This window comes from Gorilla gorilla, chromosome 2 (assembly GCF_029281585.2).
Source record: "Gorilla gorilla gorilla isolate KB3781 chromosome 2, NHGRI_mGorGor1-v2.1_pri, whole genome shotgun sequence".
Lineage (NCBI taxonomy): Eukaryota > Metazoa > Chordata > Mammalia > Primates > Hominidae > Gorilla > Gorilla gorilla.
This window is the reverse complement of record NC_086017.1, coordinates 182,300,582-182,315,975: the sequence shown is the minus strand read 5'-3', so window position 1 is coordinate 182,315,975 and position 15,394 is coordinate 182,300,582. Positions and strand designations below refer to the sequence as shown.

General features: G+C 36.1%; 1 protein-coding gene across 18 annotated transcripts in view; it reads left to right on the top strand.

The window, feature by feature from the left end:
• Positions 1 to 15,394, top strand: part of TNIK (TRAF2 and NCK interacting kinase) — a 398,334-nt gene that overhangs the window by 229,910 nt on the left and 153,030 nt on the right. For all 18 annotated transcript variants that reach the window (XM_019024032.3, XM_063704353.1, XM_055381466.2 and 15 more), the window contains one exon: positions 1,510 to 1,566. In XM_019024032.3, coding sequence (XP_018879577.1) covers positions 1,510 to 1,566 — 57 coding nt within the window. The remainder of the gene's footprint in view (positions 1 to 1,509; positions 1,567 to 15,394) is intronic.

Sequence of the window (15,394 nt, the reverse complement as noted above, 5' to 3'; positions counted from 1 at the left end):
CATCAGAATCAGAGTAAATAGATTTTTAAAGCTGAGATATGTGAGAAGAAAGAGGACAGGCAGAGTGGGCAGAAGTTAAAGGGCCAGAGGAGTGGGGAAGATTAGGTTAGTAAGGGAGAAAAGTAGCAGAAAAAGGGAAAGGATTTAAGAGCACAAAGATATAGGAGGTCTCAATTACAAAATTGACCCACTAATGTTTTCTACTACAACTTTTAAAAAATTTGATCCAACTAAACTAGCACATTTTCACCAACTTCAACTACTGAATCTGAATCACACCAGGCCAATCACTTTTTCCACACCACAATTATACATGCCTCCTTATCTGTTGTTAATTCATAAACATGCCACAGCATCTATGGGGTAGGCCCTTACTATTCCAGGTACTGGAAATACATTGATGAGACATGGTCCTTGCCTTTATGAAACATACAGTTCAGTAGGGAAGACAACATTTAACATTCACCAGAAGACAGGACCATACATAATTACGGCCAGCATCTGCTGACAGCTAATCTGCATATGTCACTGTCAAGTACTTTGTATACATGATCTCATATCGTTCTCACTACAATTCTATGCATTAGGTATTATTATTATTTCAGTTTTTGAGATGAGGAAACTGAGGCTTGGAAGGTTGAGGGGCTTGCCTAAGGTCATGAAGCTAGGTTTTGAACCCAGCTGATCTTAGAAGCTATATTTTATTGCCTGATAGCAGCAATAAGTAAAATGTATTTTGGAAGCTGTATATAAAATTCATGTAAAAGTAGTGAGTATGACCATCTTTGCTGTTGTCTGAGAGTCACATGTAGACATTGTGTTTTCTCAAGGAGCAAACAAAGAGAAAATAATTCTCTTCTGAGAGTGCCCCCTTGGCACTCCCTACTTGTTTCTGATTTTGCCGTGTGGTTGCTGCTTCACTGTGGTTCTAAAGACCAAAAGAGCCCACCTTGGGGAAGCAGTTCCTAATGTTCAACACTGTCTCCTTGATCACAAATTTGGATTGATTGCTATCTGTTTTAGTTTAGGCTCCCTTTTAAGATAAAGATAAATGAACAATCTCAGGTGAATTATAGCAGAATCATATCCAGTTAAAACCATCACAGGATATTTTAAGAATGAAAGAAACCAAAGTTTCTTCATCTACCGAGTGTTTTCTAACAGAGAGATATTTATGTATTCTTCCATGCAGGCCTAGCTCCCCTTCCACGTAAATCCTCCTCTCACATAAGCTCTTGTCAAATGCCTTGGAGAGGAGGTAGAACCAAATTGTTCAACGTTGCATTTTTTATTTGACTTGACACCCACTGTGAAAATAAACAAAGTGACTGGGGACGTTTTACAAAATAAACACTAAGTAGACATGGTGTTTCCGTGTGTGTCTGTCTTTCTCTCTCCCCCCATTGACATAGTACAGCACTGATCCAAGCAATTTTTCTTTATTGTTGGAATTGAATGCTACTATTCATCATCAGAACTAAATCTTTTGTTAATATTTTTTCTTTACAGGGTCGTCATGTCAAAACGGGCCAGCTTGCAGCCATCAAGGTTATGGATGTCACAGGGGTAAGTGTCTTTATTTTGCCATCTCAATAGCCATGGAGATACTCCTTGACTTACGATGAGTTCACATCCTGATAGGCCCATCATAAGTAGAAAATATTGTTAAGTTGAAAATGCATTTAATACACATAACCTATCGAACATCAGAGCTTAGCCTAGCCTACCTTAAACATGCTCAGAACACTTATGTTAGCCTACAGTTGGGCAAAGTCATTTATCACAAAGCCTATTTTATAATAAAATGTTGAATATCTCATGTAATTTGTCGATTACTATAGCAAAAGTGAAAAACAGAATTGTTGTACAGGTACTTGAAATATGATTTCTACCAAATGCATGTTGATTTCACACCACTGTTAGTCAAAAAAATTGTAAGTTGAACCATTATAAATGAGGGACCATCTCTATATTTGTAATAGAGAAGTTAATGATAGAAAAAAATTGTGTTCTAGAAAAATAATCTCCCTAAATATCTAATATCTTTCCCCACTTGTGGCTAACATAAGGAAAAGTATGCAGTAGCTGACTGAAGAGATCATGGGTACATCACTCTAATTAAATTTGATACCTACACACTGCCTTATGTAGTTAGAGTGAATACTGTGTGCCAATAATTTACATAAACACAACCACAGATATTTGCATATGAATGCAGAACAAGGATGTGAAGGTATTAAATGAATAATACTGAGATTATACAGAAGAAATGAGTCTTAACTGTTTTCTCAAAGGTCTGCCTACCACTGGAGTAGACAGGAGCTTGGATGGCTCTAAGATCCTAGTAGGATATTTAACATGAATATTTCCCAAAACAAAATATTACTGATCAAATAATCACAATAAACACAAATTCTTATCATTATAGAGCAACAATGAAACAAAATTTCTGCCTGGATAATCAAAAGCAATCTAAGAAATAGATTTTATTTTAAATACGATCTAATGTTTTCAATCCTTTTGCTAGGCCTACTTAAAATATTTTAATGCCTTTTCAAGAGTACACAGCAAAAATCTGACTCGAAAGGATTCACTGGACATCAAAGGCATGTTAATAATTTTCTGTTGTCCTGGGGATTTTTCTAAGATGTCTGTCTGCTGTACATGAAAGCTAAAAGACCAAAGTCTTCCATTCAGCCCAGAAGTTGATTATTCAATATAAATAGACATAGAATGAATGAGTCACACAAAAGCATCAAATAAGAAAAACAAATAAGAAAAAAATAAATAAGAAAGACACACAGTATGTCTGTATGTCAAACTTCAACCCATACCTTTTGGGCTCACTTTGTTACCTTAGATAAGTATATGTTATGTGATAGTTACCTACCATAATACACATTTCACATTTCACTAATTATTGTTTACACCACACATTGTACTGACTTATTAATCTAAATTCCTCTTTAAGTTATATATATTTTTGACCAGTAAAAGATTTTGTTCCTGTATTTTTGTTACCATTTAGATAAAGTATTAATTCTTTTTATTTGTCTTAAATACATTATTTAAGTTTTAGGTATTACAAAAGTTCAAATATTTAGTCCCAATTAGTTTATTAATTCACCTGGCCTTTACTGAATAATAAACTGTATGTGCATTATGTTAATTCGGTTTAAGAAAACTCTAAATAACAGAGGATTAAGCATAATAGAAGTGCCTTGCTCTCTCATGTTAAAGGAGTGTAAAGGTGGACAGCCTAGGGATGTATGTCAGTGATGTGGTAGAGTGAAGGATGTTTTTATATTTCTGCTCCATCATTCTAATGCATGGCCTCCACAGTTAAGGTTGCTTTATGGTTCAAGATATTTATTGGATTTCCATTGATCACACTTTATGGCGGGCAAAAAAGGGAGAGCAGGGGGAGCAGAAGGGTACAAATGAGCCCCTTCCAGTGAAATATTTTCTACTTCCATACAACATTACTACTTACTTCTGCTTTCATTGCCTGTATCTAGCTGCAAGGGAAGCTAGAAAATGTAGTCTTTTATTCTACTAATGTGTCTACTTAAAAATCCAGATTCTATTAGTCAGAAATGAAGGGAGAGTGGATACTGGAATGGTCGATTAGCAGGATCTGACACAAAAATTAAAATCAGATACTATCAGTCTCTACATAGAAACTCATTATAAACGTGTAAACATTTTACAAAGCTCCAACCACAGAACAAATCAGAATTTGTTTTGCAATTCAGCTGAAGTCATACTACTGTATTTTCCTTGGATTGAATAGGATCTCTGCATAATGAGATGAGCTTGGCAGTTTAACAATTAATGGTTATGGAAGGAGTCCAAGACATTCATGCTGTATATTAAATTCTATTGTGTGGTTTTGAAGAACTACAGTTGAGAGTTCCACTGATGTCATTAATCTTGGGGCATAAAATGTGTGTTGATGTTCAAAGTATGACTCTGAACAATTTAAAGCCTCACAAGTAGAACCAGAAACTACTCAAGAACCACTATTGCTAGACCACCTTGCTTGGAATTAAAAGTTACACAGTTATTTTTCCCAGAGCATGTATTTTCAGCTTAAGGAATGTCAGTTAGTCTTTCTAAACTGGGTTTCATTAAGCATCTAAGCTCTACAGAAGATCATTTGAGAGACTGCCTTCTCAATTCTTCCAAGGAGGGTACAGAGGTAAGGCCATTTTACATGCAAAGGAGTGTCAATCCATTACATAGAGTGGATGCTTTATAGTATTTAGGCTTAATTATCTTGGGGAACTCCTATTGAGGAGGGCTAGATAGTTTCTGTGATTCAGTCGTGTCATTGATATTATTTAACCACTGACTTTTAACGAAGGCAAACATGGATGCACATCAGGAAATGGTTTTCTTATTTTTGTGGTGTCTGATGTGGCATCGAGAGACTTTTGTATCACCCTCTTACACATCACAGTCAACATGAGATTTCCTTTGTGAAACTCATGTGGTGCCTTTAGAAGACAATCTATTCTATTTTGCCATGTTGTCTATTGTGTATTACAGAATGCTATAAAAGCTTCTTACCAATTATTATAATTGTACTCATTATGGTTGCTCTGTTAAAAAACTGAAATGAATTCTCAAAGGTCGTCTTTGTTAATTATATGCTATGACCTACTACAAAGTTACTATAGTTTATTGTTATAAAACTGATAAAGCCATAAGCTTGACATCAATTTTTAAATTATTGTTTTTATTCTATATCACTTCCTTTTTTGTATAAAATAGCCATTGAGAGAACTGGATATAATGCTTATATCCTTCCATTTTTAGAGCTGAAACACTTCCAAATTTGCCAACATTTGCTTCAGAATTTGTGCTTAAACTCAGAGTAGGCCTTGAAGATCTTATAGTTCATGAAATCATTATGGAAATTTCCCCATTTTGTCACAGTCTGGGATTTACCTCTCAGCTGGATTTTTGCACTCTAGATTGACCTACGGCATCTAGGAGGAGCTGGACCCTCCCAGGTAGTGTTTCTTAAAGTGGACCGTCAGCATCAGTGGGCAGTCAGCACCTCTGAAGTACTCATGAGAAATGCAAATTCCTGGGCCTGCTGCAGGATTTCTGGGGTAGCCTCAAAATCTGCCTTTTCTATAAACTCCTCAGAGTGTCACACACATCAAAATGAGAGTACCACTTTTCTAGGGTCTTGTATTTACTTCTTTCTGGCCACCAAGTGTGAAGGAGCTATGGTTTTTTGTGGGGTTTTTTTTTTTTGATAACCCTGTAAATAACCCCTATTTTCATTTGGATAAAAATTCCTAGTGTAAAGTAGTCCCTTTACAGTGACACCCTGAAGTGCATATAGGACTTAATGAAATACTAATATTGTAAGCTTTTGCCTTTACAATGACTGGTTATGATTACACTACTCAGGACATTTGGGGTTGTAGTACCAAACCTCCACTCAAACTGAACGAAGCTGAAAAGGGAATTTACTAGCTTGTATGAATTAAAACAACAAAAACCTCAGCAGGATGCAGAGAGTCACCTAACATGATCAGGATTTTGTCTCTCTCCATCTGTGGGCTCTGCTTTCGTCCCAGCAGCAGCTGCAGGCTCATGTTTTCACTACCTCATTGCCATTGGTCCCAGCAAAGGTGCCAGTCTGAATATCAGTGGTCCAGCTTGGACCATGTCCCCATCCCTGGGCCAATTCCTTACTCTCCAGTCCACGCCTGGGCTGGATGCCTGGCTCTGGAACCTACCGCAGGGACTGAGAGTTGGAGAGAGTTGATTTCTCAAAGAAAAACCTGAGAGTTATTATAGAAAAGAGTGGGAAAGATGCTGGGTGGGCAAAAACAGGAGAATTCTATGACTATCATATCATATATTATAGTGAGTGTGTTCAAAACTGATTTGGTCCTTAAGTAAAGTGTTTCTCTAGTTACATTTTTTATATTCCTATCAAAAAGAATAATAATGGTAGCTAACACTAAGTGAGTGATTACTATGTGCCAGAACTCTTTAAAATACTTTCTATATATTAATTCATTTGATCCTTTCAGCAGCTAACCAAGCAGTTTCCATGATTAGCCCCATTTTAGGATGTGAAAGCCAGGCATTTTAAGTATCTTGCTCAATGTAACATGGCTGCCAAAGGAAGGAGTGAATATTTCAGCCTGAGCAATGTAACCCCATCCTTTAAGTCTATCTTCTTAACCACATTGTTTTCAGTCTTCAATTCATGTAGTGTTTAATTTCACGTGATTCTTTTTTCATTGATTTATTCAACAAACATTTACTAAAATCTACTTTATGATAGGCACTGGAAATTTAAAGATGAAAAAAATGGTCTTTTGCCTGCTCACAGTAACACAACCTTGCCCTAAATATTTATAAATAAAGCTTATACACTTTATAACAGGCTGTAGAATGTGTAAATAACATTACTTGTAAAGTTTGTTGGGACTCTGAGGAGACAGTCCTCACTGAGGAAGCCCAGGAGGACAGTCAGGTGAGGACATTCCGGCCAAGAATACAGCCGGTGCCAAGGCATGAAGCTGAGAGGGCATGTTCTGGAAACTGCACATAGCTTAGTTTCGAGGTTAAAAGTGCCAAGAAGGGGTTGATACAAGATGAATCTAGACACATTAGGAGGGGCCAGGTCATGAAGGAATTTAATACTGTGACAAGGAGTTTACAAGGTTTTTAATTTTTAGTTTTCTCAGTAGAACACTTTGATCAAATAGTCTTAGAGAAAAACCCAATATATAAAAGAAATGTAAGCAGGTTTTCTTTTCTTTTCTTTTCTTTTTTTAAACCAAGGGTGGGAGACCGTAAGTCCTGGCTCCTTTCCTCAAACTACTACTACAGCCAATGCAAGAGCCAGAAGTTGAACAGGAGAGTAACACCGTAGGATTGCCTACTAGGAGGATCCATGCTAAGCTCTGCTTCACTGAATTCCTATTTCTGTCTGACTGAATTTCTGTAGGTGAAGCTTATGACCAGCCTCCATCTCTTTCTGAAGAGTAAGGAAGTGGTCTTCTCCCAGTAGTAGACTGTTTTGCCCATTATTAAAGGGCTCAGTGAATGCTTGCTGAAATTGCACAAAAAGAAAAGAAAAATCTTTTCATCTTGGGTTGTTTGGAAGAGTAAGGCGGACACATTGTTCCAAGTACATTTGGTTCTTCCATCCCAAAGGGAAGCAGTTCAGTGGCATAATTAATAGTATGCACATAATATTGTTAATAATAATAATGACAATAGGCACAGGCCAAAAAGGGGCTAATACTGATTGTTTATCATGTGCCAAGCATTGTACTTAGTACTTAAATGAGTACTTAGTACTCATTTGATCCTTAAAACAACGTCCATTAGGAGAATACTGCTGGTATATCTATTTTACAAAGGAATTGACAGCAGAGAGCCCAAGAAACTTGCCCAAGCCTCACGGATAGTAAATGGCACGGTTGGAATTCAAATCGAGCCAGTCAGGGCATACCCACACTCTCCACAGACATCTTATTATAGGATGAGAAATGAGAGAGTATTGCCAGAGCATGGCCTTCAGATTCAGAGAGAGCTGGGCTTATATTCCACTCATCTCGTTACTGATTGTGACCTTGGGCAAATTTTAACTTTCCTGAGCCACAGTTTTCTTATTGGTTAATGTTGCAAGCTTGTTTTGGGACTTAAATGGGATATAATATCTTGTACCTGACACATAATAGGTCCTCAATACATGATTTTAATGGTTAGTGCCAGTAAGGTACACTGAATCACTGAATAAGACAGACAATAGGAATGAAAAGAGTTTAGTGTGCATTAAAATCCTGTAGTTGTGTATTTTGATGACAGCCTGATCTGTGAACTACATGCCAACTTGTGTTAGTTAATTGCTGATATGGGTAAATAGTTTGCACTCACCCTATCTTTACCACCTCAATTACAGAGTTGTTAGCCTTACCCTGAATAGTATGTAGCTGAAAAAAAAATGGCTTACTAGAGCAGGATCCAGGAAAGAAAGTGAAGCTAGATTCCAGAGGCTGAAGGCTGAAATCACAAGATTTCATTCATTCATTTACTTGAGAATGAATGAATGCACTGTGCTACGGAGTCATCCAGTGAACAAGACAGACATGGGCACTATCTTCTGGAATCTTATATTTTAGTAGAAGACATTTAGCAGTTAAACAGTAGCAGTCACAATTCTGATTAACTTCCAAGCAGTATACAGAGTATGAAGAGAGAATTTAAGAAGAAACTGACCTAGCTGGGTGGCCAATAAATGATTTCTGAAAAAGTGACAGCTATGTGAGATCTACAGGACGAGTAGACCTTGGTTAGCCAAGTGAAGGGGCAGGGGAGGTGCACCTCCAGATTTGGGAGCTTGACCTTCAGGTGATGTCAGAAAAGCTTGGGGATTCCCATCTGAGGCTCCTTTGCCACAGAGGCCCTCTGGACAGCTCTTTGGGACTTTTACTTTGGAGCCATTTATGTAGATGTCTTTAGCAGACAGAACAGTCTGATCAAGCACATGGTCAAAACTCTCAACAGAGAAAAGATAAACAAATGGCTTTTTTTGTCTTCCTAATACCCTCCACCTTTGGGGCTATTTTCAGTGCTTCAATTCTGTATGCTATACAGCATGTAGAACTTGGAAAGCTTCTAGGGTTCTAAAAATGAACAACTGAGCTGCCCACTCCATGCACACTTTAGCATCTGTCCTCTTCTTGCATACAGATTAGACCCCTTTTGGTGGCTTATGTGTGTCTGGGTCTCTGCGCATGTTCATGCATGCTGTGTGTATGGCCTGGATGTTGGGCTTGTTGTATGTGTATGCTCACATGTTAGATACGTTGCTTAAGTGCAAAAAATAGGCCTGGGGGCTACTGTCTATACCTCCAAACTAATAAAGGTGAGCAATAGTTTTTAAAAATATTTTTTACATCATAATAGTTTATATTCACTGGTCCTTTATTTGTGTACCTCAAAGCACTTGATCAAAATTATGATTAATTCCCTTAGCCCCCTAGTGGGGTGGAGATGCCTGTAGATGACAAAATTGGCATACAGAAACTGGGGTGCTTGGAATCACTGACAGGGCTGTTCAAAGCATGATTTCCAATCAAGTTCCTCAGTAGTGGAACACAAGGTCTCCTTCTGCAGGTCTGTCCTTTCCTTTATGCTGCCAACACTTCCCACCTCATATTCATTCCCCTCTTTTGACTTCACTAGGTCCTCTCTTGTTGAGCTCTGTTGCTCTTCTTTGATTTGACTTCCTCATCAGTATTTTGAATTTCTATTTAATGACTTGGGAAGTTCAGCTTTTATTTTTATTTATTTATTTTTCATTATACTTTAAGTTCTGGGGTACATGTGCAGAACATGCAGGTTTGTTACATAGGTATACACGTGCCATGGTGGTTTGCTGCACCCATCAACCTGTCATCTACATTAGGTGTTTCTCCTAATGCTCTCCCTCCCCTTGCCCCCAACCCCACGACAGGCCCCATTGTGTGATATTCTCCTCCCTGTGTCCTTGCATTCTCATTGTTCAACTCCCACTTATGAGTGAGATCATGCAGTGTTTGGTTTTCTGTTCTTGTGTTAGTTTGCTGAGAATGATGGTTTCCAGCTTCACCCATGTCCCTGCAAAGGACATGAACTCATCCTTTTTTATGGCTGTGTAGCATTCCGTGGTGTATATGTGCCACATTTTCTTTATCCAGCCTATCATTGATGGGCATTTGGGTTGGTTCCAAGTCTTTGCTATTGTGAACAGTGCCACAATAAACATACATGTGCATGTGTCTTTACAGTAGAATGATTTATAATCCTTTGGGTATATACCCGGTAATGGGATTGCTGGGTCAAATGGTATTTCTAGTTCTAGATCCTTGAGGAATCCCCACACTATCTTCCACAATGGTCAAACTAATTTACACTCCCACCGACAGTGTAAAAGCTTTCTTGTTTCTCCACATCCTCTCCAGCATCTATTGTTTCCTGACTTTTTAATGATCGTCATGCTAACTGGCATGAGATGGTATCTCACTGTGGTTTTGATTTGCATTTCTCTAATGACCAGTGATGATGAGCATTTATTCATATGTCTGTTGGTTGCATAAATGTCTTCTTTTGAGAAGTGTCTGTTCATATCCTTCACCCACTTTTATTTTTGCTTCATTAAAAGTTCTTTCTCATTTGAAGCCTACTGATTTTAATAAGCTTTCAAGGCCAGGGACAGGAACTGTGCATTATCCATCTTTGCACCCCATGCAGAGCTTGCTAAGGTTGAACCTGGCACTGGCACTGGCACCTAGTAGGTGCTGCATTATGTGTTATATATGTGTATTATATGTATATCATTATATATATATACACATCATTATATATAAAATGATATATATCATTATATATAATATATATTATAATTATTACTAAATTACATATTACATATAATTATAATAATATATATAATTTAGTAATGGGTTTGCTGGGTTGAGTAAATGATTATTGAATGATTATATGAATCTATATTATATATTTTATAATATATATTTATAATTATATATTTATATAAAATATATATTTATATATTCACATAAAATATATATTTATATATTTAGTATATTAAATATAATTTAATATAATATTTAATACACTAATATAGTAATATTTTATATACTAATATGCAATAATTTAATATAAATATAAATATAAATATTTAATATTTATTATATATTAAATATATATGAAATATATAAAATATATATTTAATATAAATATGTAAATATATAATATATAATATATAAAAATAAAATATATTTATATACTTATATTAAATATATGTAATATATATCAAATATATATTTATAATATATAAAAATATGTATTTAATATATAATATATAAATGATATCCATATAATACATGTATATAATATATAATGCATATATAGTATATACAATGTAAAAATATATGTAGAGTATAATGCATATTTATGTAAAAATAAATATAAAAACAATATTAAGATTAGAAAGCCAGTTGAAGGAAAAGCAAATTGAAATTACAGGCCACAGAGAACTTGCTAGTTATTTTTCCCAATAACCAAAGCCAAAAGGGGGGAACATTATAAAGTACACTGTTTATACTATCAGAAAAAAAAAAAAACTCATTCCAATTCCTGTGGGCTGTTACCTGAATTGTAAATCTAGGATCCTTGAAGATATAAGCCACGCCATTTATGGTAGACTTTAGCCACATGAGTGACATTATTGCTAGGTTTAAAACTTGTTTACTTCTGGGTTACTTGAGTTTGGGTCTTTTTGTTAATTCGTGGTTTTCTTGGGAGTCATGCCTCAGTGCAGGCTTGGGTATGAGAAAGACGTACGTCAACCTTTTGTTATCTACCCCTTTAGGGGACTCCACTCCATTGTAAGAGAAAGCAGGTTAGCCTACTGGCAAAGAAGAGCCCTGCACAGTGTCAGTCTTGTGGAATATCCTAGTTCTGACACTTCATGGCTCTCTGACCCTGGACATATTGCTTAACCTTCTCTATTCTACGTCTATAAATGTGGATAATGCCACTTCTCTCACAAAGTTAGTGTGAGATGTAAATATATTAATCATTATTTATAAAGGGTTTCAGAACAATATGTAGAACACGGTATTCTGTGCATATTGTTGTTATTATTACCAGGTCTTTTGCAGACAATTTTTATTTTTCTCTTTATGGCACCAAAAGCCTCCAAAGTAGACCACATGCTACATCCTCTCCCGCCACACGACCTTGGCAAACACTTTCTCTGCCAGGAAAATGTTTCCATCCCAATCACACTACATCATATTTTCTCTTTTTTTCTTCCCAATTGGGTAACTTTCACCTAGCCTTAAAAACTCAGCTTAAACTTAGGCTTCTTGAGGTTAATTAGATCAGCTACCACATACTTCTCATGGTAGTAATTTGGCATATATCTCATTCTTTGATTCATATCTGTGTCTTCCACTAAACTGTAGTAAGCTTCATTGTAGCAGAACTTGAATCTGTTATGCCTATTGTAGTATGATTATATTATTGGCATTTAGCATTATGACTGGAATATAGTAGGCATTTAGTAAACAATTCTTTTTTCTTCTTTACTTTTTTTTGCAACTGTTATTTTAGACTCAGCAGGTACATGTGCAGGTTTGATGCTTGGGTATGTTGTGTGATGTTGAGGTTTGTGACAAATGATTCTGTCACCCAGGTACTGACCATAGTACCTAACAGTCAGTTTTAACTCTTGTCCACCTCTCTCCCCAGTCTAGTAGTCCCAGTGTCTATTGTTCTCATCTTTATGTCCATCTGTACCCAATGCTTAGCACCCATTCATAAGTGAGAACATGCAGGATTTTGTTTCCTGTTTTTGCATTAATTTCTTTAGGATAATAGCCTCTAGCTCAACCATGTTACTGAAAAGGACATGATTCCATTCATTTTTATGGCTGCATAGTATTGCATGGTGTATGCATACCATATTTTCTTTACTCAGTCCACCATTGATGGGTACCAAGGTTGATTCCATGTCTTTGCTATTGTGAATAGTGCTGTGGTGAACATGTGAGTGCAAGTATTTTTTTGGCAGAATGATTTGTTTGCTTTTGGATATATACCTAGTAATGGGTTTGCTGGGTTGAGTAAATCATTCTTGAATGAATTAATTTAACTTAGAGTTAACATATACAGCAAATCCAGGTGCTGCCTGCAGAATGTCCTGGCAAAGTCCTATCAATGCTAAAATGAAGAGGTAGAGACTTAGACAACTCGTTGGATGACTCTGGGTCTGTTTCCTTAAAACTATTTGATGTAATAGATTTATTACATCTAATTATTTATTACAATCTATTGTAATTATTTATTATAATCTAATTTATTACAGTCTGTTAGATGTAATAGATTTAAGGAAACAGACCCAAAGCTGCATAACTTGACCCTGAGATAATTTTAGGTGATTTACATGCTTAATTATCATTTAATTTTAAATATATTTTAACATATAATAAACTGTGATTTAAAAAGCAGACCTCAAACTGTATGTTATACACCAACTTTGAACACACTGGAAAATGCCAGCCTGTTAATTTGTGCTGCTAGGTTACCCTATTCATGTGCAGAATGGCATTGATTGTGAAGATCCTACTAAAATTTCAAGGCATGCTCTTAACTATTTCAACTATTTATCTTAGGAAATGCAGATTTTTCTCCATCCTATAGAACTGAAAGAAAAATGAAAATTAATAAGATATTAGAGCTGATGTGTAACTTTAAATTTCTTTCTAATTTTGTATTCACTAGAACAACTTCTTGTCATTGACTAATTGTATAAGTAGATATTGCTTTAAACAAATAAATGTTTACTGATTTTAAAAATTTAGTTTTTGTCAGCTATATATTTGCATCCTGAAAAAAACTTCTATTGCAAGGAGGGATTTCACTATTACAAATTATTTCAGAAGCTTTTTTAAAACCACATTCTATATCATAGTGACGATCCCTTCAAATTCTCGTAGCCTGTGATCCTTTAATGATAAAGTGTCTCCTACTTTTTGCTACATTCAGTCAATGCTGAAGGTGAGAATGACAGATAACACAAACACCTGCTTAATGGCAACAGCTGCTGTGAAAGCAGTGCAGATGAGCAGGAGCAGAGATGGTTCTAGCCAGTGTCCACACATCTATGGGATAGTGGCATTTATGAATCTATACACCTTATACTTCTCTCTAGACTTCATGCTGACTAGTCTCTTAGACTTGCTGTAGGAATTGCATAGTTTCATTCCTCTGCCACGGATTGAGAGTTAAATGTTGGGCAGACTTTATTACAGAGCATATAACTAATATTAAATGTTTTATTCCATTTTTAAATGCTAGCATATCATAGGTACTTAAAGTGTGTTCCCCTGTGTAATAAATATGCAACTTAAAATCCCTTCTTTATTCCTGGAAATCCATCATAAGCAAATATTATTGTATGCTAACAAGCTCCTTTAATTGGAAGACCAAAGTCAGGGTTCTCTTCTGCCCTGGCTTAAGATGCTCTTAAACGCTTCCGATTAACGACTTTGGTTTTGGTCACTATGGATAATTGCCCTTCATCTGACTAGTAGTTTTCTGTAAAGAATTAAGAATACTGGCTTTGGAGTCAGACAAATCTGGTCTTGAATCTGAGGTTTAACGTTTAAAGTATGAGTGAACTTGGGAAAGTTACTTAACTTCTCTGAGACTCATTTTACTCATTTGTAAAATAGGATCCAGCTTCATAGCTGTTCTGAGTGCTCAGTAAGATAGTTCATACATACCTCCTGGTACACAGTAAACATTACATGAGGTTTTGGCTTTGGCTATATTTTATGACTACATGATGACAATCATGTTGCCATCAGAGGTGGTCAGTGGCTTAAAAGCATTAACTGGAATTATCTATTTCCTTGCATTTGAAAACTGCCTATCTTCCCATGATTTCTCATCTTCTAGAAGGTCAATCCCGGTTTCTCACATAGGGGTTGAAGGGTTGGTTCTCTGGCAAGCAGTAGGAGAGGGCCAGTCTCAAGGCACAAGTGCTTTTCGGGCCTCTGCTTCTTCATCCGATTTGCTAATGTCCCCTTGACCAAAGCAAGTCATGTGGCTAAGCCCAGGTTCAAGGAGAAGAGAAATGGACTCCACCTCTTGATGCAGGTATGACACATATCATGGCCATTTTCTTTTTCAGTCTACCACAAACACTAAGCAATAAGTAGATCCTGTGATCTTGAGAAATAATATTATCTTCTTTATATTAATACTAAAGCTACATTTAAATAAGCACTTAATCATTTCTAAGCCCTGAGAAGTAGCTTATATAGGTATTCTTATTCCTATTTATAGCTGAAAATGACTGACATCTGGAGAGTTTAAATGCCGTGGCTGAGGTTAACATAATGAATATGACTGGATTTGGAAGTCATCTGATTTAAGTAATGCTTCTTCCTAGAGTACCGGACTTGGCTTATTGAAGTTACTCTTTTAAATGTGTGATAATTTGGTACCACTACTTTATTTTTCATTATTGCCCAGTGGTCATTAGTTTATCAGAGGGCTTGATCCTTGTGCTTAATACTTAAGATTTGGAAATAGTACATTTACAAAATAATTTACAAATAGAGGCTATTCAAATTCTCGTAGCCTGTGATCCTTTATGATAAATTGTCTCCTACTTTTTGCCACATTCAGTGGCAATTCTGCCACTGTGGGTGGCAATTCTGATAGGTGCTACAAAGGAAAAGATACATGATGATTCATGGGGCTATAACTTTTTAACTTATAACTTTTAGTTTAATTCTAGCCTCCCTTGCTCTCTTTGCATTTTTGGAAAGCATTG